The sequence below is a fragment of the Anguilla anguilla genome, chromosome 10 (genome assembly GCF_013347855.1).
Source record: "Anguilla anguilla isolate fAngAng1 chromosome 10, fAngAng1.pri, whole genome shotgun sequence".
NCBI lineage: Eukaryota > Metazoa > Chordata > Actinopteri > Anguilliformes > Anguillidae > Anguilla > Anguilla anguilla.
Genome location: NC_049210.1, coordinates 19,156,517 through 19,181,569, shown reverse-complemented (window position 1 = coordinate 19,181,569; position 25,053 = coordinate 19,156,517). Strand labels below are relative to the sequence as shown.

Below are 25,053 nucleotides of genomic sequence, written 5' to 3'. Positions count from 1 at the left end.
CTGTACTCTGTGAACACGCCCGAAAGTAGTCATTTAAAAGAGACAGAGTCACGCGTCATTACCTGTGTTCCTCTGGGTTCGCGTAGGTGGAGGCCCTGACGCATCAGAACAGGGCCACCACGGTGCACGCGGTCCGCGACTCGGAGTTAGCAAAGCTGCCAGAGGGGGCGCTCAGGTCCATCAAGAGGAAGTACCCGCAGGTCAGAAAGAGGGATGTGGAAAAGTTAAACTTGTCCGTAGTCACTTTTTTTCCATGGATAATTGAACGTGTGCACTCTTCCCATGTCCGTCTGTCTCTTGCTGGTGCGTTCTGTGTGCTAGGTGGTAACACGGTTGATTCACCTTCTCGGTCAGAAGATCCTTGGCAATCTACAACAAGTCAATGGACCTCTATCAGGTGTGTGTGTGTGTGTGTGTGTGTGTGTGCGCACGGGTGCGTGTGCCTGTGCGTGTGTGTGCCCGTGCGTGTGTGTGCATGTGTGTGTGTGTGTGTGTGTGTGTGCGTTTAGTGTAATCTGTGTGTAGCGTAACGAGTGTGACTTGTCCTTGTGTAAATATGTCGGGTGTTAAATGTCATCTTCTCTGTATGTGTTCTGTGTGTTCATGCTTGTGTGTACAAATAGAAGAAAAAAAATGTTTCTGCATGCAGGCCATGAATAACTCATCCCCCCCCACCCCTCACTCCCCACTCCCCTTTCCCCAGCTCGTGGGCTGGGCCTGCACACCCCCAGCAGTAAGTGGGACTCGGGGAACCCGGCCTCTAACCTGTCCACCGTGGCCATCCTGCCCGTGTCGGAGGAAGTTCCCTTGACCGCCTTCACCCTGGAGCTGCAGCACGCCCTCAGTGCTATCGGTCAGTGCAGAGTCCCCTCTACTCTTACTTCCCACGCAGGGCAGCAATGCAGTATGGCCGTTACACAACTGGGTTTGTGAGGACTCTTTGTTCCGAGTGTGTAAGGACTCCTTGTGCTGGGTTCGTGGGGACTCTTTGTTTGGCCGTATCTGTCCGAATTCCTGGTGGTTAACTGCTGTCGCACCCTTGAGCCGCTTATCTTGTGTCAGAACGACAGGTGCTCACGTGTTCCTTTATGTGTTATCTGGGTTCCTGTTCCAGGTCCCACCCTCCTCCTGACTAGTGACATCATCAAACAGCGCCTGGGTGCCGCAGCACTGGACAGGTCAGGAGCGGGCTAATCGCGTGCGTGTCTGTATGTGTGCATGTGTTCCGGTGTCTGTTGTACTTAACTGTGTCCCAGAGTTTCTCTGTATGTCCCTCCTTCTGTGTGTGTGTGTGTGTGTGTGTGTGTGTGTGTGTGTGTATGTGTATGTGTTTTCAGCTGAGCAGTTTTCCTGCTAGCATGTCAAAGGTGTCTTACATGGGCATCTCTTTTCATTTGTCCCCATCTCTTTTCGGTCTGTAAATTCTTTTTAGATACGGCATTCCTGAAACAGGAAATGCCACAGAATTTATTTCTTAGGCGCAGCATGAGTTACAGCAGATGCAGCCAGGATGAAAACAAAGTGATACTTCACTTTGACAGCTAAAAAAACAGCAGAAATGACAGGAGCAGAAAGAGTGGGATGTGATAAGAATGATCTCAAAGAAAGAGTGATGTTCTAATAGAACTGCGAACACCTGCACCGCTATGGGAATTCAAACCTGTTACAACTGTGGCGTCTGGTTACAGGACTGATGGATGTGTTTGACTTTACGACTAAGGATGTTGGAAGAGCGTTTACACTAAAAATGAGTAGATTGGAAGTACTTGGTGTTCTTCTGCAATCTGTTGTACAGTCTGAGATTTATTGATGGTAATTGTTCTGTGATGTAATCCCGCACATTGTGTTATGTGGGGCACCATTAATATCCTCTGTTCTTTTACTGAGAGCACTGCTATTTTGAATGCGTTCTCTCTTGTGAAAGAATAGGGGACCCCGGTGGGAGAACCTGGCTCAGTAAAGGTGATGTAGATGCTCTGCGTGGCTCCACCGCGTGCGTGGCTCTGACGCTCTGGTGCGTAGCTGTGACGCTCTGGTGCGTAGCTGTGACGCTCTGGTGCGTGGCTGTGACGCTCTGGTGCGTAGCTGTGACGCTCTGGTGCGTGGCTGTGACACTCTGGTCCCCCCGACAGCGTTCACGAGTACCGGCTGTCCAGCTGGCTGGGGCAGCAGGAGGACATCCACCGCATCGTGCTCTACCAATCGGACGACTCGCTCACGCCCTGGACCCAGCGATGCATCCGCCAGGCCGACTGCATCATCATCGTGGGACTCGGGGAGCAGGAGCCCACAGTGGGGGAGGTGAGGGACGGCGGACGGGGGAGGGGGGGGGGGGGGAATGGGGGCTCTCAAAGTTCTGGGAGACGGGGGAGGAAGGGGAACATGTGGATATGTGAGAGAATAATATCCTGAGCTGCTCGGAGAGAGGGAGCCAATCCAAAGACTGAAAAGTGATGTGGCAGGGTCATCTATGTATGTTTGGGCACCTTTTCATGGGGGACACAGCGTGTAGGGAATGGGTAGTGTTCTTTCTGACCTTTAGAAAAGACCCACCGTCGCGCAGTCTTTAATATCTGAACTCTAGCTGGAGCGGCTTTGTGTGTTCTCCTCCGGACGTCTCTTCAGTACCGCGCCGCGCCTCCGGGAAGCCATTACTTTCGCCGCTTTTCCGAGTGCGAAGAACGCGGCCCGTTGGGGCTTCCAGTCCTCGCTGGGATCCTATTTTGAGTCAGATCAAATGGCAAATGCAGTCATTAGCGTGTGTGAATTAGAGGGCGGGTGCTTAAAATGCGAAAGTCTGCGTAATCAGACTGACTGCGGCTAAAGCCTATCAGGCGCAAAAGCCGAAATAATCGCGTCACAGTGACGGCGGGATCGAGGGCAGGAGAGGCGTGCGAACGGCGGCGAGGACCCGCGCAGCGAGCCGGCGTCTCCCGCGGGAAATCATCTCTCTTTTAGGTGACGGAAGCAGTCCTGTCCGCGCCTCGCCAATTTGCGAGCGCAGAGTAATTATTGGAACACGGATACCCTTGCGAGACGCGTTGTTTGATAATGCGACTAGCCGCGTGATTAATCTACGTAATTCAAATTACGAACGCCTTTTTGGGTTTCGCGTTTGTGGGTATAGGGGCTGCTCGGTTCGCGGGCCTTGTTGTTCGCGGGACCTCTCTGGTTTTGCGGGTCAGGGATGCCCAGGGGGTCTTGATGACGCACGCGCTCTTGCTGAGCGCTGCATCGGAAGACTGCGCCGTGGGGCAGTTCACAGAAAGCGGCCTCATCTGACCCTCAAAGTAAAGCGCACTGTTTACTGTGCTGACAGGGAGTCAGCAGTTGTGACAAAGAGACGGCGCTGGGCTGCAAAACGTCCGACTGGATCAGCATTATATGAACTTTAGGTTCTCCATAATACAATGTCATCATGTTTTGTATTGTTGGAAAACTGATGTCATGGGGAACAAGCTGGTGTGTTTAGTTGTGGGGTGCTGAATAGAGATCTTGATACCTAAGGGTCGGCACCGAGCCAGATACAAAGGTGAACCAAGTGTGATATGCTTACAGAGGTAGTGCGAGCAGAATCACTGATCTTTACTGTTTTGCCATGATTGTGTCTTTATTTGATGACTTGGTGTTTCGCTTTGATCTAGCAGTTTTAAGGTCCTAGCATACACATAGAACATAGGATATCTGCACCCCGTAGTCACTCATCTATACACTAGTGTCATAGCAGGATCCACAGTTGTATTTATGCAGGCTACACAAGCCAAAGACATGTACCAAGCATCTACCAAGTTCAATAACGATTTGTATAAAGCCACACTACTGGCAGACAACAGTCTCCTCTGTCTATTCATAACTGTTTGCACAGGTTAAAACATTATTTTTGTAGTCAGATAACTGAGATAACATTAAATTAAAAGACTAGACGTGTTCCTTTGCCACTACTTCCGCTTTTTGATGTACCTGATGTTTCTTACAGCACAGACAGGTTTCACATCTGGCAGTCTACATAAGTGAAATGAGGTAAACAGATGCAGTCTCATCTCACAGGTGTTTCTTTTTAAGGCAAGCCCATGGACTTAAAAAGGAGATGGCGGTTTTATGGGATTTTGAAATTTGATAGCAGTCGCAGTTTGGCAAACCGTCTGGTTCCTCATTTATTTTCTTCATTCCTCTTGGATATGTATGTGAGTTCACTCCCGTACAGGTTTAAGGACAACCTTAGAAGCGCTTGCCTTTGTGCTGCAATGACAGGACGTTATTGGAGAATGATGGGGTTTTGGCACCAGTTCTCGCTTGTAAAGCTTTTATGTTTTTGCCCTGTGATGTATCTCACAAGGTTTTCTCTTTCCTGTCGGGAGTAAAAGGGTTGAGTCGTAACGCGCTGACCTCTGACCCCTGCAGCTGGAGCGCATGCTGGAGGGCAGCGCGGTGCGGGCCCAGAAGCAGCTGGTCCTGCTGCACCGCGAGGACGGGCCCCCGCCCAGCGGCACGGTGGAATGGCTCAACATGCGCAGCTGGATCTCCAGGCACCTGCACCTGTCCTGCCCCCGCCGGGTCTTCAGCAAGAGGAGCCTGCCCAAACTGGTAACCGCCCTGCCCTGGCCCTGGCCCTGGCCCCGCCCCTGGCCCGCCCCCTTCATTTGTTCATTCCCGGCTCCTCCCCCAGTCATAGCCCCAATAGAGAGCTTCATTTCACTGTATGAATTTACATCAGGAATTCAGAAGAAATTGATTGAAATGTGTAACTGTCTTAAGCTATGGGTCTTATTTATTTTTATGGTGTATCATGTGTTTGTTATTGTATACTTTTCTGTAAATATTGAGCTGCTCTCTTGGCTGATTCTTCCTTTTAAAAAAGATGTTATATCTCAGGTTTGCTGGTTAAACAAAGGGTTAATTAATAGAAAAGTCCTTACTTGTAGCCCCACCCCTTACCATTCCTTACTCTGGTAACAATCACCATCCTTCTCTGTACCTAACCCAACCCTTCCATTGCCCCTACTGTCCTTTCAGACCAACCTCTGTGGGCTTTGTCAGTAATTTACTATTGCAAGTACCAGGTTACCAAGTTTTACTGTGTCTGGTTAACACAGATAATGGCTAAAAGTAATTTATGTTGAAATATCAGCTATATACACCGATCAGCCACAACATTAAAACCACCTACCTAATATTGTGTAGGTCCCCCTCGTGCTGCCAAAACAGCTTGAGAGTTTTTAAAATCATGTGGAAATAATTCACCCTCTAACAATATCTTAGCTTTTTATAGCCCTGTAGCAACTAATAATGTAATAAACTACCAATAGTGTGATAACTCCCAATAATGTAATCCATTTCAAATTTTTAACGTAATAAAAACCAATAATGTAATAAGTAGTAGTAGTAGTAGTGTACTTTATTGATCCCCGGGGGGAATTTGCACTGTTGCAGCATCCAAGACAACAAAGTAACACAATCAGATACGAATTTACAGTAGATACAACATATCAGATACAAATATACAGTACAGATATATACAGAAATCCAAATACACCAGAGGACATCTTCAGAGGTGGAGTCCATGCCTTGACGGGTCAGAGCTGTTTTGGCGGCACGAGGGGGACCTACACAATATTAGGTAGGTGGTTTTAATGTTGTGGCTGATCGGTGTATACACTACATAACCAAAAGTGTCGGGACACCCCTTGGTCTGGGGCTGTTTTTCATGGTTTTGGCGAGGCCTCTTAGTTCCTGTGAAGGTGAATCTACAGCACACAATCACATTCTAGACAATTCTGTGCAGGCCCTTTCCTGTTTCAGCATAGCAATGCCCCAGGGCACACAGCAAGGTCCATATAGAAATGGTTTTGTTGACAGTGGTGTGGAAGAGCTTGACTGGCCTGCACAGAGCCCTGACCTCAACCCCATCCAGCACCTTTGGGATCAATTGGAAAGCCAACTGCGAGCCAGGTCTAATCACCCAATCAGTGCCCGACCTCACTGATGCTCTTCTGGCTGAATGGAAGCAAATCCCTGTAGCAATGCTGGTGGTTGTTATAGCAGCAAAGGGTGTACCAACTTCATAATATCAATGCCCATCATTTTAGATGAGATGTTGGATGTCAAGTGTCCGCATACTTTGGCCATGTAGTATATACAGATCGTTGACAAATTAAAGGAGACCCCTGAATAAATGAGTGGAGAAACATAACAAATGCAGATACTTTCAAGTGTACTGCATTATACAGTTAAGCAATTAACATCATATCATGCTGTGTGGCATGTATAAAAATTCTGAGCAGGCCCAGTTGACCTCAATTTTGGATTAAGATGGCTAGAGGAAAAGGGGGCTTCATTATTGGGGCACGGATGGCAGGAGCTTCAGTCACAAAGACTAATACTCAACTGGCTAGTGTTTCAGTAGGATCAGTGACTAAAGTGACAACTGCATTTAGATCTATGGGACAGACATCAGTAAATAGAGTAAGAAATTGTTGTTGAAAGTGCTAATTCGATAACCATTATGCTTGTGCATTAGTGAAATATGTGAGGAAAAGCAGAAGTGCAGAGCATGAACTCCTCATGATAAAGACGAATGCACATTTGAGAGTTCATTGGTGCAAAAACCACAGGCACTGGACTACAGAGATGTGGGGGAAAAAGTGATATGGTCAGATGAGTCATCCTTCACCATATTCTCGACAAGTGGATGAGTGGATGTGTGACGTACATCAAAAGAACTGTACAGGCCTGAGTGCTTGACCCCTACAGTGAGGGGGTCCGGTGGCTCTGTTATGCTGTGGGGGGCATTTGCCTGGCATGGTTTGGGTCCACTTAGAGGGAAGTGCCACTGCAAATTAATACAAAAGTTATTCTGAATGATCACCTAAACATTTCTATCCTGATAAGAGTGGTTTCTTCCAGGAAGAAAATGCCCCCATCCACTGGGCACAAGGAGTCACTGAATGGTTGATGAGTATAAAAATGATGTGGATCTTATGCTGTGGCCTTCGCAGTCACCAGATCTCAACCCAGTTGAACACCTATGGGAGACTTTGGACCGACCTGTTATCAGTCGCCAAATGAGGGAATATCTTTTGGAAGAATGGTGTTACATCCCTCCAGTAGATTTCCAGAGAACTTGTAGAATCTATATCAAGGCACATTGAAGCTGTTTTGGCGGCACATGATGGCCCAATACCTTACTAATACGCTTTATGTTGGTTTTTCCTTTCATTTGTCACCCGTCTATATATGTATGCATTTGTACCAAAATCTGTTAAATGCAATGCCATGCCTCAGTGAAGACATATTTGAAGAAGGGCTTCTGCTTGTATGCTTCTGTGCTTCTGTGCCTTGATTCATGACGGGAGTACTTTCCCCGCTATGCTGATCACAGCAAGTAACCAGACAGTTATTCCAGCTGCCTTCTGCTGTGATATCTTCACTGCTTTACTACTGGGGCTCTTAGTAATTAATCTTACAGCTCTTTTACAATGCACTTGACAACAATGTATTTATTATGGTTTTATTTTTTATGATTCCGGTTCACAGAATTAGGCTCGGTTCCATTTCGGCTGAGGAAATGTATTAATGTCCTCGCAGACCATGGCCATTGTCCAATTTGTGACTTGAATTTCAATTTATTTCCCAAACCTACTGAACTGGAATTGAGCTGAGCCCACCCCTGCTTTGTCTCGGCTGAGGTTCACTCATTTTTTTTTCCATTTGGAGTGGTGATTGTCTAACCCAGGGGTACATAGCTGTTCCAGGAGGCCTAGTGTTTGCACCAGCCAATTATTCTGGCTTAATTTGATCTAAATGGCTAGGTACACCAGTGTACCTAGACATTTAGGTACACTAGTTCACTCCTGTAGCGAAGCACTTTAAAACCGTTTCACCGAAGATAAATGTGCAGTCTGCATCTGGCAATAACTCAGGACTGCATCATGATTGTGAGGTCACATAAATTTGGCTGGATGAAATCAATTGGCCTGATTAAGTAATCAAGAGCAGAACTTGGCATGGAACCTGGAGTCGGATCAGTCCTCCTGCTGGGGTGGTCTAACCTTACCGAGTGCAGTACGTTGTAATTTGCTCTGGATAACCGCCTTTGGGAAATAAATAGTTTTCTGTATAAGAGTAATCCTTGTCCTCCCCAGAGAGAAATGTACGAGCGGGTGTTCCAGAAACCGCCGGACCGCCACTCGGACTTCTCCCGCTTGGCCCGGGTCCTGACCGGCAACGCCATCGCCCTGGTGCTGGGGGGAGGGGGAGCCAGGTAGCGCTCTCTTATGCTCCCCGCTGTCTGCTCTGGAGTGAATACAATCCAGCATTTAAGGAATAATTTTATACAAATGCGTGAGAAGGTATTGTGAGGAAGCCATCTCCGCTCGACCACGTACCGTAGCCGGCTATGCTGGGTTTCATAACTACCCTTTCTATCGTGTTTTCACCAGCGAGAGCACAAATACAAGCTACTGTTAGCACATTGCATGTAATCACCACAGAGGTAAGATTCAAACAGTCCACACTTATTTCAGCTGAGGCGCTTCCGTGGTGTGTCCTGGTATGGGAAAGGTAGGGTTGAGGGTCAGTAGGTCTGGCCTAGTGGTAGCCTGGGGACCTGCTTTCCAGTTAAACCTTTAAATGCTGTGACAACGGAGTTCAGTTAAGTTGACGAGGTACTGGCATAACGTCCATGATGGGTGCTCACAGGGTTCAGACAGGGTTGGAGGTCAGTGGGTCTGGTGTAGCGGTAACCAAGGGAACTGTCCTCCGGCATTAGGCTGCGGTACCAGGAGCATCAGACTGAGCAGCCCCCCCAGACACCGTCTGGTCACTTTAATCTTTGGCTCGGGGCTCTGAGCCGAGCGCTCTGATCGATGATAGCGATCTACAGTGATTGATTATCCCCAGTGCTGCGCTTCTCTTTTAACGAGGGACTGCTGATGATGTGTGAATTCGTGCTTTTTCGTGCAGTGTGCTCATCGTTTGTCAGATTGCGTCGGTACCTTATCCGAACTCACGCTTGCATACACACAGAAAAACGAGCACGCACGCGTACACAGGTATATACGTACACAAGCAAAAAAAGACACGCATTCATCAGACATGCACGCACACAAGCACACACACACACACGCACACACACACACACACACAGTACGCACACTGCCTGCGCTTGTGAATTTCCATTTTGATTTCACCACGCCACCTCTCTTTTCAGCTGTCCGTCTTGTCTGTCTGTCTTGTCTTGTCTCGTCTTGTCAGCCTGCCTGAACTTGCCGTTTATGTCCGTTATTCTGACCCCACTTCTGTTTGTCTGTCCTTTCGTCAGTCCTACTCTGGAGCCGCTTCCAGGTGGGTACCCTCCTCTCCCTTTCTCTCTCTCTCCGTTAGTACCTCCCATCTTCTTTCTCTCTTTTTTTCCTCCCGCTTCATGGTTTTATACCTCAGTTTGTTCAGTGTTGCTTTACTGACTCTGCTAACACTCACACTGTGTTTGCTCCTCTCGGTCTCTACATCTGTAATTATGCTCATTTCAAATCCCCCTCTCCACCCCACTCTTTCAGGGGGTGCTCTCAGGTTGGGGTGATCAAAGCCCTGAGCGAGTCCGGGATCCCCGTGGACCTGATCGGCGGCACTTCCATCGGCTCGCTGATGGGGGCGCTGTACGCCGAGGACAGGAGCTGCAGTCGCATGAGGGTCCGGGCGAGAGAGTGGGCGATGGTGAGCGCCGGGGGGGGGGGGGGGGGGGGGGTTATTTTATCGCATTCATTCGCTCCGTAGGAAGAGGGTTCCAACACGTCCCCTTGCTTTAACCCCCTACGCCCCCTCCCCCCTCCTTCTCCCGCGCAGGAAATGACATCAGTATTCAAGAAGGTCCTGGACCTGACCTACCCCATCACCTCCATGTTCTCCGGGGCCTCCTTCAACTCCAGCGTCAGCGCCGTGTTTAAGGGGAAGCAGATAGAGGTGGGCGCGCCCGCGGCCCTCTCCGCGGCGCCGTCAAATTATCGCGAAATATGGATTTTCCCCGTCCCTCCCGCCTCGCGCCCGTATCGAGTACACTTCAGCCGGTCCTGGAGGGCCGCGTTGTCTGCAGTTTCCATTCCAGCCCGGGCACTCGACCTCCCGAGGCTAATGATTACACGCGCTAAAGCCTACCTGCTCTGTTCGGGCTAGCGCTGTAAGGAGAGCCGCTTGATGGAGAGGCTCCCAGAGGACGGGCGCTCGGTGTGCTTGGTATAGAGTCGACGCTCTGACCGGCCATGCGGTGCGGTGTGTAGCGTTATAGGCATCTGCTCTGAGCTCCCGTTAGCGCCCGTAGCATGTATTTACACCGCGCGCTCTGTAATTATGCACACTCATTATGCTCGTCTTGTGCTTGCCGAACTGTGGAATTAGCTGTACTTTCCTCCGCTTCCCTTCCTGTACGTTTCTCTCTTTCTCTCCCACTCTCTGTCGTGCCTCTCGCTCCTTCTCTCTCTTCATGCCCCCTCTCTCTCGCTGCCCCGCTCTCTTGCAGTCCTCTTGGTCTTTTTTTTCTCACTCACTCTCTCTCTCTCTCTGTTTGCAGGACATGTGGATCCCTTATTTCAACATCACCACTGACATCACCGCCTCCACCATGAGGGTGCACACTGACGGTCCGTCCTTCCGTCCTTTTGACGCTGCCCGTCCAATTTCCATCTTTGTCATTCCTTTAACAGCGCCCGTTCTCTCTATCATTCTCTCATTCACTCTTTCTCTCGCAGGCTCTCTGTGGAGGTATGTCCGTGCCAGCATGTCTCTGTCAGGGTACCTGCCCCCTCTCTGTGACCCCAAAGATGGACACCTGCTCATGGACGGAGGTTATATAAACAACCTGCCAGGTCTGTGTGCTCCTCCAACACTCCAGCACATTCTCTTATTCTTCTGTTCTCAGCTATTTTATTTACCTCTTTCTGCATACCTATGTACTTGTTTTGCTCATTATTTATGGTAGATACATTTTAAACAGACTATAATAATAATAGTAATAATAATAATAACAATAGTCATTTTACTATTATTAAAATTATTACTATTATTATTTTCTTTTTTCTTCTTTGCTTCCTTTCTTCCATCATTCTTCTTTCTCTTTACTTATTCCTTCTTCTTAATAAAGCACCATAAACCCAAGATTCCTATACTGAGAATGACAGTAAATGTAACTCTAAAGTGTGATATATATAAGACCAATAAAACACAGGCAATTACACTATTACACATTAGTCAGGCTGAGTTGGTTTTTCTGTTGAACTTTAGCCATAATTCTGCTAACATTACTCCTGGTTCAGTGCATCGGACAATACATATTTCAGCTAAGGCGGGAAACTTCAGCACACTTATTACGACAGTAATGCATCAGTGGGATCTGCATGGACCTTGCTGTGATGTGTTTTCTGTCGCCCCTCTCCTCTCCTCTCCTCTCCTCTCGATAGCGGACGTGGCGCGGTCCATGGGTGCCAAGGTGGTGATCGCCATCGACGTGGGCAGCCAGGACGAGACGCACCTCACCAACTACGGCGACTCGCTGTCCGGCTGGTGGCTGCTGTGGAAACGCTTCAACCCCCTGGCGGAGAGGGTGAAGGTGAGAGAACCCGGAGTTCACTCACTCTCACACCCGTGTCCCCACAAACCCGTGTACTCGAGTTCCCATACACCTGTGTGTGTTACACGTCATACTGACTAAGGTGGACTCCTTTCGGACTCATTTGGTTTCACACTTTAAATCCCACCTGTGATGAATAATTCCATCGGGTGTGTTGTATACTTAAGAACATAAGGTGCACGCTGGGGCGGGTGGGGCTGTAATGGTACATTTTATAATGGACTGCATTTATATAGCGCTTTTATCCAAAGCGCTTTACAACTGATGCCTCTCATTCGCCAGAGCAGTTAGGGATTAGGTGTCTTGCTCAAGGCCCAGGGTGGGGTTTGAACCGGCAACCCTCCGACTGCCAGACAATCGGTCTTACCTCCTGAGCTATGTCGCCCCTGCTGTGTGTGGCAGGTGCTGAACATGGCGGAGATCCAGACCCGGCTGGCCTACGTGTGCTGCGTGCGGCAGATGGAGTCGGTGAGGAGCAGCGAGTACTGCGAGTACATCCGGCCGCCCATCGACCGATTCGGCACCCTGGACTTCGGCAAGTTCGACGAGATCGCCGTGAGTCTGCGCGCCCCTCGCCCCTTCAGTTTCACTCCGTCGAAAAACACGGCAAGAAAATACTGCCGAAGCGTGACATGGAAGTAACACTCTCTCCGTTTGTTTTTCTTTCTCTCCTCTTTCTCCCCGTTCTCTTTCATGTTTTGGTGCGTCATGTTCTCATTTATTCTCTCCCCGCATCCCCCTCACTCCCTCCGACTCTGTTTGTCTAATTCCGTTATTTCCGTTTCCTGCCTTCCTCTTTGTTTTTCTTCCGTTCTCTCTCTCTCGCTCGATCGCTCCCCCTCTCTCAGGAGGTGGGCTACCAGCACGGGAAGACCCTGTTTGACGTGTGGAGCCGCAGCGGGGTGGTGGGCAAGATGCTGAAGGACAGGCGTCAGGAGGAGTTCCACAACACCAAGAGCAACAATGTGAATAACAGTCAGACCTTTCGCATGCAACGCGACTGAACACGTGTGCTGGCCATCTGAGTGTTAACACCGGCTCCTGTTTGCATTGATCCGCATCATTGTCTGACGCGGTCACTGAACCATTCATTGGCCGGTTGATCTTTTTTGGCTGGACCGCAACAGCGGGGCCAGCCCTACAAACGCAAATGTTTGTGACCGAGTGACTGAGCGATGAAGTTACACCATTGGTCGGCCGAGTTATGAAGTTACACCATTGGTCGGCCGGATCACGTGTGTTAGGTCCAGCCTTACACTAGGTTTTGACCTGGTCTTGTTTCTTTTCTACTACTTGGATGGTTCTACAGACTTCCGAAGCAATTAACAGAACATAACAATGACTCTGAGGCTTGACTCAGGCTCTCGTCGATGTTTAGAAGATGGAAGTTTTAATGGTCGTCTCTTTTAGCCCGAGTACTACGATTGTAAATGAGGCGCCTGTAATTGAGTCGGGTCTCAGTTACGAGGCGTTTTTCATAAGTTCAGCATTCTTGGGAAGTTGTTGTGGTTCACTTGGGAACGCTTTCATCTTTTTTTTTCTTTCTTTTACTGTCACTAAGCCTAATTAATTCTGCCTATGGATGCTGTTTACATATTTCACTAAGAGCAGTAAACAAAAAAACCTTGCTCAAGGTCACTCGATCCACTGTTTCTGCTGACACGTCAATACCTAATCAGAAATAAAAACGGAAAATTTGAGGTCCGCGCTCATCAAATGGCAAACTGTTTATTCAGCAGTGGTACGTGCGAAATGAAGAAAGCAAAACGGGTTTTGTAAACTGAAGGACAATGAACTTCAGCCGACAAAGCTGAGAGGTGAAGTGCTTTACTTCTATGCATAAAACCCTTAATCCCCCCCCCCCCCCCCCCTCCTCCCGCTCTCGTTTCTAGGTGGCCATGTGCCCCAACGCCTCCTTCACAGACCTGGCGGAGATCGTGTCGCGGATCGAGCCGGCCGAACAGGCGGCGCATGTGACGGGTGAGAGGGAGGGAGAGCGCCACGAAACGAGATGTCATAATTAGCATGCACATCCTGAGTGTAACCGTGACACCTGAATGAGTTCCTGTCCGGCCTCTCCTCTTCTCTCTCCCTCCCTGCCTCTGTCGTCCTTTACCTTTGTTCCCCCTGTCCCCTTTTTTCGCCTGCCTGACCTCTCTCTCGCTCCTTCCGTCAGAGGAGTCCGATTACCAGACGGACTACGACGAGGAGGCGGCGGAGAGCGCGGTGTCGGATTTTGAGCCGTCCTGTCGGAACAGCGAGCACACGGAGGGGGAGGAGACTGCCGACACGGTAAGCCTTTCAGCCAGAGCCTCGGCCAGTGATAGGAGAGTGTCACCTCCTGAACCCTGTAGTAGGCGGAGCCACAACATGCTGCCAGTCACTGACTTTCTGGATCCGATTGAAAGATTTTACCCTCTGTAACAAACACTATGTCCAGTTTGGTAGGTGATCAGCCTGTTACATAAGAGGTCACATCCCTTGTTTGAGTCCATTATTTGTATTGGCTTCATTATGTATTGTACAATGTTTTCCTTCCATTGAAATGACCAGAAACCTCATGTTGATGTGTGGAAATGGGGAAACAACTGGAGTAATTGCACTAAAGTTCATCACTCAGAGATAAAGTGGCATTATTAAAAATGAAACCCTGCGACTGTACCTCTCTCTCTCTCTCTTTCGTAGGATGAAGAAATGGAAATGCAGTATAGACGCCAAGCGTTCCGAGCCTCTGATGGTGTCACTCCCTGAGCCATGGGGGTGAGTGGGGGCGGGGCAGCCATTGTGACAATCCTCAAAGCAGTTTTGTAAACATATCCTGGAATTGTGGTTTTGGGGGGGCGAGGGTGGGGCGGGATTGAGTTCTTATTGCTCGCCGGCGCCCCCTTCTGGCCACCCGAGGCTGCACGTGAAGCGTCTTCCTTTCGGCACTGTCTGCGTTGGACTCCACCAGGCGTCCGAGGTGTGAAAAGAAGCAGCGGCTGATGTCATGCATCTCACCGGGCAGCCCGTGCTCGCCCGAGCTCGGGGGGCATTACATGGGACTGACAGCAGGGCAGCTTGCGGCTATGATCACTAACACACAGGCACAACTGGGCGTTCCCTAAAAGGAATGTTTTAACGAAACAGTCATGGTTTATGTTTTAAGATTTTCAATAGACTACTGAAGGCATTGGTAAAATGCATTTGATATATATTTCCAGAACCTTTGAATAGAAATTAACTAAGAAATCGGTGAAAATTAATTCAATAATTAAATACGGATGTTTCTACTACAATATGCATATTGGCAGTATTCTAGCTAGTGTATGCCTTTCATTTTTAATTAATTTTAATTAATTTACATACACCTTAATAAATTCAATACATTTCCTTATAAAAGTTATAAAACATAACTTTTTGAAATGATGCCTGGCAAATTTGGCAATATAATACAATCCCCAACAAGCATTTCACCAACATTTCATGACTTCATGGACAATGACTTTGCAATGAACTGTGGGATCTTTAAGGAAGGGAAACACGGAAAACACTACAGTACATACACCGTCTTTCAAGATAAAAATTTAAAAGATGGGAACATGGCAAATTTTGTACATTGATCAGTGACTGAATCTGAAATATTCTAGACAATGACAAGTAGCCAAGAACATGAATGCAGATGCACTTTTCCTTTTGATATGGGGCGCAGTTCTCTCTAGATGTGTTATCGGGAGTATCCTGTCTGACTTTTATGCGTGCCATTTTATAAAGTAGGCTATTACACATATTTGTGTTCGTAGTATTGTCTGCAGATTTTTTTGTTTGGTTAATTTTTCCTTTTTTAGAAATGTTTTTGTGCCTCCTGTCTTCTAATATCAGGATGCGTTTTGAAGGTTAATGAGTGTTACAAGAACCCATGAACTCTTATGGATAACAGGAAGAGACAGATAAGATAGGACTCTTAACAGCTAACTTAGCCAAAATTCACACCAGAATCTGGTGGATGCACGCACAAGCTCGTACGTACACGCACACTCACTCACACACACATACATGTGTGTATTTACTCATAAAATATTGTGTAAATGTCTACAAACGCACACCACACGCAAGCATGTAGACACGCATGCGCACACAGGAATTCTAACATACGCCTATCAATGCAAATATTTTTTATACCTGTTATCTCTCATTTTGTGCCTACTTTACAACTTTAACAGATCAATACTAACTGTGCTCATAGTATTACTGGTCATAGTGATATCACAGTTTACTAGAAGTGAACTAAAACCTCAGTTTTGATTACAAGGAAGCTAGTTATGAAATTATAATGTAAAAGTTATGTTGTAATATTATAATGTTTAGAATGTTTTTAATTTAGAGTATTGTTGGGTATCCATGTGAAATTGATTGTAAAATATTTTGCGTGTAACCAGTAGAACTTAAGTGCAGGTCAGTAGTTTTACTTGGAGATATGACTGATATTAAGCTGGTAATAGTTATTTCCTTATAATTTTATCTTGTGTTGATGTGTCAAATGCCTTGTCAAATTTACATGACAGACCATTTTTACAACATTTCCTACATACCCAGAATAGTTATTTAGCATCAAATTTGAAAAGGCAATGGTGTGACAGTCTTGTGTTATCTTGACTGCAACAAAGGTTTATTTGTGAAAAATGTCCTTCTTTTTTTTTTGTTTCTTTATATATTTCAGTACTGCTGCTCTCAAGCTGAGCTTTTGCAAGTTTTGATCCAGTGAATTTGGGATGACTTTTAAAATGGTTATTTTGGTTATTATGAGTTATTAAAAAAGCTAATTTAATGAAGTATACTGTGACTACCTAGGTGAGTAAATAGTGGTGTCATGCTGGTATGTCCAAATTGCCCACAAGCTTCCTACCACATAGCCAGGTGTGCAGGTGCAGAATTGTGGCAAACAGGAACTGCTTGGTGTAAACGAGCTCACTGGCATTCTGGGTCAGGTCTGCTAACTTCATTGGGCCTTATTCACAAAACTTTTCTTAAATTATTCTTACTTTTGTTCTTAAAAATGTTCATAGGTTAAAAAAAAAAAACAATATGAGATTCATGACACGTGCAGACCTTTGTTTTCATGTATGTCCCAGGTTTATGAGATGGTAAATGGTGGCTGTCTGTTAATTTTATGCGCAATCCTGTTCATGTGATTTGAATGAGGAAAGAGTCAGGAACAAATAAAGATAAGAAACAAGTGATGAATGTTCTTGGAAATGTTCTTACACGCGGTTTATGATCAAATGTAACTGTGTACATGTTTTGTGAATGAGGCCCAATAAGTCCTTGTCAGTGTGCAAATGTGCTATTGGTTTTCCTTTGCACCAAGCTCTCAATTAATAGTTTTATTGATTTAACTCTTAACTGAATACTGATCTGAATTTGACTGTTTGTCAACAAGTATTGGCTGTTTGTCTTTTGTTATTGATGTGGCTTCTTGAAAATGTGTTCCTGTAATTTAAAAAGAAACAACTGTTTTAACCCATTTTAAGAATTCTTCTTTTGTCTGATGTACGTCTTTGTTAGTTACATGGTTTACTTAAAATTAATATTGAGCCAGCTGCTTTTTCTAGCAGAAAATGATTGAAGCTCTAGGGTTGAAGCATATTTTATGCAAGTTTGTGAAAGTTCTTTCTATTAATTTAAATTCCTTAAAAATAATAATGCAGACATATTCCTTTTTAATATAGAATTATTATTCAGTGGAGCTTAGAACAGTTGAACAGCTAATTACATTTAATTGTGACTGCTGCTCCCTGAGATTAATTGAAGGGACAGATATATTTAAAAATGCAATTTAACAATTTTAATTAATATTAGCATATCCTTGCATTAGCATAAATGTACCTATAAAAGCACATTTTATTCACAAAGTATAGCATAGTTTAAATGCGTTTATTTCAAATAGACATTTGTATTCAACCGACAGCCCAATCAAGCCTAATTAATTGAGAGTTCAGTTTGAATGAAAGCTGGTGGAAAATAAGGTGCGTTCGCCAGACCTCAGCAAACTGGGGAGGGATAATCAATCACAAATGATATTCAGCTTTTGCGAAGCCATTTGGAATGTAATGCAATGCTTTTAGACTGAAATGTTAAGGTCATTTAGTTAATGCTGGGTGAAAATGAAAGACCGAATATATATTTATTACCGATTCCTGAATTTGTAATAAAGTGAAGAACGTGTATGTCTTAACTTTTCGTAACTTATGTGAAAGACTTGGGCGAGGACATGCATTTTCAGATCTTGCGTTGGATATTACTTTGTGCTCTAATGAATTGCTCCCTTGTAATCACCTTGTATTCCACCCTAAATTCAACTATGCCCCACGCAACAAAGATGATAAATGTGTCCTATAAAAGTTTTTTGAAAGGTAAGATTTAAGATATGAACACTTAACCTGGTGACTGCTGTGAGAAATGAGTGTTCCGGGGCTTGGATTTTTTTCGAAACCACCTTCGAATCCGTTTTTTTTCTGATGTTTAATTGCATTCGCAAACCCTCCCCATTACTGTAATATCCTCGATAAATTCGTGAAAGCACAGGCAATTTGCCATTTTTGTTCCAGAGAGTTATGCTTCGTGAGCTGCTGGAAATCAACCCGAGGAGCCGCTTTTGCACAGTGGGACTGGCTTGAAACCCTCCTCATTTGGGCGAGGCTAAGGGGCAAAAATGCTCAGCTGTGCGGGGCTAACTGCTACAGTCAACGCGGTCAGCGCGATCCTCGCGCCATGGAGTGCATCTGAACCAGAGCCACTGATGGCCACTGGAACTGGATGGCTGCGGGTTCGAATCCCGTGCGGGCCACTGCCGTCGTACCGTTAAACATCGAGCATTAATTTTCATTTCTTGGGGAACTGTCCAGCTGTTAAAATGCATCATGTGCAAGATGCCATTCAAGGCAATTAAGCAATTTAAGCATGCTGCTATAGTTCCTCCATCAAAACATATGCCACTATGGGAAAACTGTCTATTCAAACTAAATAAGTAAATAAATGAATAGATAAATAAACAATGCATCAAAATGGTGCTTTCAGAATTTAATTATGGAAAAAACTTTTCAGAAACCCCTTATTCTCATGTTCTCCTTGTTATGGAACGCAAAAGCATTACAAAGCAGCTCGTATTCCGATCATTTATGTTATTTAGTTGGGATTTAAAAATCAGTTTGTCTCTCATTGCTTCATTTTATCCTGGATGGTTTTCCATTTTCAAGAGTGCGGTTTTATTCGTCTGGCACATAGCTGTTCTTTTACATACCGTATCCCTTACTTGTTCAGAATGAACCTCCCTGCTGACATCTTCGATATTAGACCTGGATCTGCACTAAATACATTTAATCTCTGAAGACGCATTGGATTGACTGAAAGCTTTCTCAAAGCTCAGTAATCTTCAGGGGAATTACGTATAAAAACATAATGCCTTTGGACGTTTTAAAGGGGTGAGTGGTTTTGTATGGATCCATTAAAGACATGTTTTTGTACAGCTAAGTGAGTTTTTTTTCCTTGAAGGCTCTTAAATCATCTTTGCGACGAGAAGGCCGATTTTAAAGCGGTGGTGTTAATTTGGAGTTTGGGAGTTTATTTGAGGTGCCTGTGTGTTTTGTGGACAGGGTCAGCCGAGGCCACGGCTTTCGCCAGAGGCAGAATGAATTGGCCAATGGGAAGCTTAGTTTAAGGGCCTCTCTTAGTGATGGGATTGTGAGACTACCTGAACTCTCATAACGGAGCTACAAAATTCTGTCAGTAACATTGAACTGGAAGAGAACCAAGAAATATCTTCCCTTCATTTCCTCACCTTTCATAATTGATATTAAAACAAAAATGAAAGCTTATTCAAAACATTCAGATAATTGCAATAATCACCCCCATTATTGGACATTGAAGGGGCAGTTACCTTTCTGCTTAAAACTATCACTACGTGAAAGAGTTCCAGCTTAATTTTGAAGGTAAGATGGCTCCCCTCTCTGTACTGCACTGTAAGTATTGATACTGTCACTGCCTCAGTGAAAAAAAATGACGTCTGACGCAGCCTTATTTTTTTATGGCTCTATAACATCATGCCCAGGGACAACAGCTGATAATTAGCAGATTGGCTTACACTGGCACATTTACAGTAATATTGATTAATGTGCACTGTCCTTGTAAAACTAAAAAACTGAAATAAAATAAAAATGATCTACCGCTCAACCTTTGTCCTGAAAAGGGGGATGACCTCCATATTAATTCTACCTGTTGCACCTTAATTAATAAATGAATTAAAGATCCACACTCGGCAGCTAAAATTGCAACTGAAGTGGCGTTACTCTGATGACAACATTACTGACGTACGTATACGGCTTATTTGGAGGCAAATTGCAGCAGAAAGCCCACTAAATGCAATGTTGAAGTGCCCTCGAGCCTGTAGTGACAGGGCAGGCTGGCTCCTGGCTAATGAAAAGACACCATCTGCCTGGTGTGGTGTCACCGGGCTCTGTGTGATGTCACCTCGCGGCACACTGAGGTGCGATGTGCCACGCTCAGCTGTTGCTGTTGGCTCCAGTCCTGTGCCCCATCTTGTCTGAAGACCGGCCTCCTGCCTGCGTCCCACCCCCACCCCCCCCCCCCAATCGGTCCGAGAGGACGTTCTCTCAACCTCCTACTCCACCTCTTCCTTCTCTCCCAGATTCTCCCTCTCTTTTCTCAGGCTCAGCTATTTCGTGGCAATGAATTGTATGGTATCGTCAAGGCAAATACCATAATCCATTCAAAGTTCTCTTTAGTTGTAATGACTGAATAGTGAAAAGGAGCAGTAATTAGAGCCTGTTTAAAAGATTACTGAACAATACTGATTATTTTTGTCCATTTTTACTGCTATCTGCTTCCATTTGCTCAGCTGGCTAATGGGGTTCTTGGGGGGCCTTTTGTTTGATGGTTTGATCCAGGCTGCTCTTTGTGTTGGATGGGGTCATTAGTTCTGCCACACATCTGTTTCCGAGATTCTCTATTTGGACCTCATTTTGATATTTATTAAATTTTCTTACTCTCTCCTTTTCTGTTTTGAAAGGAAAATTTTGTTGTGGCCCTGCGTGGGTTTTAAAAATCTGCACGCATGTTTGTGGGTGTGTGTCGGCGTGTGAACGAGTGCGTTTTTGCCGTTGTACTCTGTATGCGTTTGAACGTGTGCACGTGGGAGTGAGAGCCTGTGTGGGCGTGTTGTGTGTTTGCACGTGAGTAAAGGCGTGAGAGTATACGTATGTGTTTGAGTGTACGTGTGCATAAATATGCGTATGCATGTAGAGTATGTGTGTGGGTGAGTTCTGTACACTCACTCCCTCCCTCTGTCTCAGACTCTTGGTGATCATGCAGTCAGGAGGTACGGTAGGAGGCAACCTGTTGTGCTGTCCTGAGACTTGGATGAATCGCTAGTGCTTACAGCTCACAGAAGGGCTCACAGCCATGGTTCAGAGAGCACCCAGACTCAGAGTGTCTGGGCAGGAGAGGCTGTCATGTTCAGGCGCACGGAGCTAAACCGGCCAGACAGTAGCGTGTGAGTTGCTTTGAGGACTGCAGCTAACTATCCTCAAAGCAGACGCAAGTCAAACGAGTAATGAAACACTCGACACTGTGGGCCCACTGTGTCCAGCCACCAGGGGGAGCCGTTATGCAGTTAATTCTAATGGGCTGAGACGATAAAAGTTGGGCAGTGGGTATAAGCATAGAGAACATTAAGTAAAGTATGGAGAGATATAGAGGAGGGGCTGGATAGGAAGGGGAACAGCGAAGTGGCCATCTTTGCCCCCGGCCCTCGGGAAGGGGCAAGATCTCGCAGGTCTTCATTAAGACGTTTACCGAAGTGTTTTACTCCCGTGTCTCCTGAGGCACGTGCTGAGACTAATTACGCGCTGAGGGGGATATAGGTCACGCGTAGGCGATCAATGCTGTCGATAAGTGGGTCAGACGCAGGAAAAGACCAGGCTGATCCATAAACCGCTGAAAGGAAGTAAGAAACTGAGAAGAGGTGAGAGAGAAAGAGGTGACTTGTCCTCAGGGGTGTAAAATGGGGGGCGGGGTGTGAAAGGCTGCTGACAGATGTGACAGGGCACTCAATCAGGTGTGTGTGTGTGTTGGGGGGGGAGGGTGTGGATGGTGGAATGGAGATTGACTGGATGGAAAAGGAGAGTAAGTATATTAACAGTGTGAGACCAATGCTAACATTTTCATAATTTCCAAAACATCAGACCACACTGGCATACTGCACTTCCTCCCCATTTACAATCGAACTGGTGTTTTTAATTTAATTTTTGCTCTTATTCACACAGTCCATCTCTTCCCCCAGCACCTCATCACCTCCACCACAAGCCCACCTTCCTGCCGACGTACATTTTTTTCCATAATGGCAAAACCCGAGACACCACGCTGTGCCCTCTTCCCATTTAGAATCGCAGTGGCCTCTCCTTCCTTTCTTTCTTTCTTTCTTTCTTTCTTTTTTTCCTCTATCTATTCCCTCAGCCCCCCCCCCCCCCCACACACACACACACACCTACCTTTCCCAGTGACATACTTTATTTTTTTCCCCCCTTTAGTGACAAATCCGCTGCCGTATGCCGCAGGTAAGTGGGTCACGGTGCTGCTGGAGAGCGTGTTGCGCGTGTCCCTCGTGCGGCCGCACGCACCTGCCCGCACGCGCTCGCTCCGGGTCGATCGGCGCGCCACGTGCGGGGAGGGCAGGCGTGCGGACCGAGGGGATCGATACGCGCTTTTAGGGGGCAGGTCCAGCGGCGTATCGATTCCGTTGCGCGTGGCCATTCCTGCTTTTGTTCGGTGGGGACCTGGATTTACGAGGATTCCGACATTTTCCGCCCCAAATTCCGCTCGTCTTTTGACTGAAACTAAAAAAAGGACTGCTGGGCAAACTGCGTGGTTTATTATTCAATCGATACCATTTCATTAAGAAACAAACATGTTTCCCTTGTTAATTATATGTTAGTAGGCAGAAACGGATGGTTAACTATCCCTCAGATTAAATGATTATCTATTGTCGTATAACTCCTCTATCACTGATTTTTGTCCTTTTATCAGACCACTGCCTTTCCTGTGATCCATCCTCTTTAAGTATGCTTCATATTGAAAAAGGCTTGCCCAACTATTCTCTGAAGCATGGTGTAATCTTGAGGGAATGTGTTTTTTTGCGAGTGTGCACTCATGCGTGTGTTTGTATGCACATTGTGGTTGTGTATGTATACCAGGGAACAATGAGTGTGCGTCTGTACATGTAAGCATAATTGTGTGGTTGTGTAGATGCGACATTTTGTGAGTGAATGATGTTCTCTGCAAGGGAAGGAGATCTGAGACTGAAACTGAAGAGGGTGTTAACAGTCTCTCTCTCTCTGCCTCTCGGTCTCTCTCTCTCTCTCTGAAAATTCTAATCTTACATCATAAAGAATGCTTGTGAGAATCGTGTTCCAAAGTGGAAGTGTTCAGAAAAAGTGCCCTATGCAAAACAGTCCATCTCATGTAAGAAAAAAAAAAACAGAAATAAATGGTTATGAATATTTTATGAATATGAATATTTTATTGTGGTTCGTGGATGCTTTAATTTTACTCATTCTGTTCTTCTGGTTGTGTTACTTGATTTTTATGGTTTTGATGTCTCCCAGTGTCCATGTGGGTTCCCTCCGGGTACTCCGGTTTCCTCCCACAGTCCAAAGACATGCAGGTAGGCTAATTGGAGACTCTACATTGCCCATAGGTATGAGTGTGAGTGAATGGTAAGTGAATGATAAGCCAATGTATCGCAATGTATTGTATGCCCTACGATACATTGGCGTCCTGTCCAGGGTGTATTTCTGTATCTCACCCAATGCATGCTGGGATAGGCTCCAGCACCCCCAGCGACTCTGCCCGGGATAAGTGTGCATAGATAATGGATGGATGGACGGATGGGTGTTGATGACAATACTAAGGTGAAACAGGTGCTCGTAAAGCATTATTGTCTCACTCATATACAGTAATTCGTCTAACCACACTTAGAACTTAATTGAGGCCATTACGCTTTATAGGATTATTTAGAATGTAGTAAATACAGAGAATATGTATGGAATACCTAAAAATTACTATAATATATAGAAAATAAATATGTGAATACAGTCATCTCTCTTTCTTTCTCTTGCTTTGTCTTTCCGCCTCGCTCTCTCATCTCCCATTCAGTCCCTCCATCCGTATCTCGTTCCCTCTCTATCCCTCCATCGTATGGCGAAGGTGACCTTGGCCCGCGCGTTAAGCGGTTTATGGCGCATGTGATGAATACGCACGCGTCTGCACAACAGAGACGAGGCGGTGAAATGGAGTGTGGCGTTCCCGGCCTTCGGGAAAAAACGGAAAACAAAACAAAAGGAACCGAACCGCGCGATGCCCGCCGCTCCGGCCCGCCGCTCCGGCCCGTGACTCATCGCGCCCTCTTACGCAACGCGCGGCGAGGGGCGCGCGGAGGTGCCCTCGCGCGTGGCGGCGTGTTAATGACGCAGGGACAGGCGCTTTCAGGGCCTTCAACACCAGCCGTCCCCACCTCGCCCTCTCCGCGCCGAACCGAGAGGGAACCTGCTCAGAGCCAGCGCTAACTTTGACGCCGAAGCCCTTCTTGTCTGCTTGCCTCCCCGCGGGGCACTTGACAGGGACAGCGAGGCGTCAAACAGCCCAAAATAAGTGGAACTCTGATGCACTAAATCAAGTCCAGTCGTAATAATTTTATATAATCAATTTTTTTTACAAATAATTGGCCACAATACAGCATACCCTATGCTAAACCCCCTACAAAGAGCAAGCTAAAAGCAGCAGTGACAAGGAAAAACTCCCCACATGACATATTGGAAGAAACAGTGGGAGGAATCAGCTGGCTCCGAACCAATGACTTGCTGCATTCAAACAGAGATTATCGCTCTGCTGTGGAAATCAAAGTTCTTTGCTCGGTTGATATGACTCATATGTTCATATGCCCTAAAGCTTCACTCATCTATCATTATATTTGAGCTAATATGCTTCTATAGGGGGCCGGTGTGTGAATCATCCTGTTGAGGCACTCTTTCAGTGCATGAATGAGCCCCACAGAGGGAGCCATCAGCTCCACGGGGCAGCGCATATGTGATGCTACGGAGACAGTATTTCTGCCAGGCTGGATGACAGTGGGTATAAATGATCAATCTGTGGATCCGCATCTCCCCATTTTCCACTTGTGTAATTGCCGTGGCCTCCTACTGACGCTTGACTGAACTAGGACGTTCCAGTTGGCGAATGCACGTTTTTTTTCATTCTTCAGTCCTCTGTTGGGTGGAGCTAAGGAACGAGGACAGGACGCAAGGAGTGAAAATAAGCAAATGGAATTAACCTAATATATCTTACCATGGAAGTCTTTTCACATTTTTGGGTGACATCATTATGCT

The 25,053-nt window shown here is 46.2% G+C and overlaps 1 protein-coding gene across 2 annotated transcripts in view; it reads left to right on the top strand.

The window, feature by feature from the left end:
* pnpla7b (patatin-like phospholipase domain containing 7b) overlaps positions 1–17,823 on the top strand; it is a 34,432-nt gene extending 16,609 nt beyond the window's left edge. Inside the window, exons 20-36 of one of the 2 annotated variants that reach the window (XM_035436366.1) lie at positions 87–200; positions 322–397; positions 704–853; positions 1,115–1,178; positions 2,133–2,301; positions 4,402–4,584; positions 8,142–8,260; positions 9,555–9,711; positions 9,841–9,957; positions 10,562–10,631; positions 10,740–10,856; positions 11,448–11,596; positions 12,020–12,172; positions 12,466–12,582; positions 13,510–13,597; positions 13,794–13,909; positions 14,303–17,823. In XM_035436366.1, the coding sequence (XP_035292257.1) occupies positions 87–200; positions 322–397; positions 704–853; positions 1,115–1,178; positions 2,133–2,301; positions 4,402–4,584; positions 8,142–8,260; positions 9,555–9,711; positions 9,841–9,957; positions 10,562–10,631; positions 10,740–10,856; positions 11,448–11,596; positions 12,020–12,172; positions 12,466–12,582; positions 13,510–13,597; positions 13,794–13,909; positions 14,303–14,368 (2,025 nt within the window). In that variant the 3' untranslated portion in view covers positions 14,369–17,823. Of the gene's footprint in view, positions 1–86; positions 201–321; positions 398–703; positions 854–1,114; positions 1,179–2,132; positions 2,302–4,401; positions 4,585–8,141; positions 8,261–9,554; positions 9,712–9,840; positions 9,958–10,561; positions 10,857–11,447; positions 11,597–12,019; positions 12,173–12,465; positions 12,583–13,509; positions 13,598–13,793; positions 13,910–14,302 lie in introns of both variants that reach the window. The other variant, XM_035436364.1, reaches the window with a different exon arrangement.
* Positions 17,824–25,053: the final 7,230 nt, after the last annotated feature.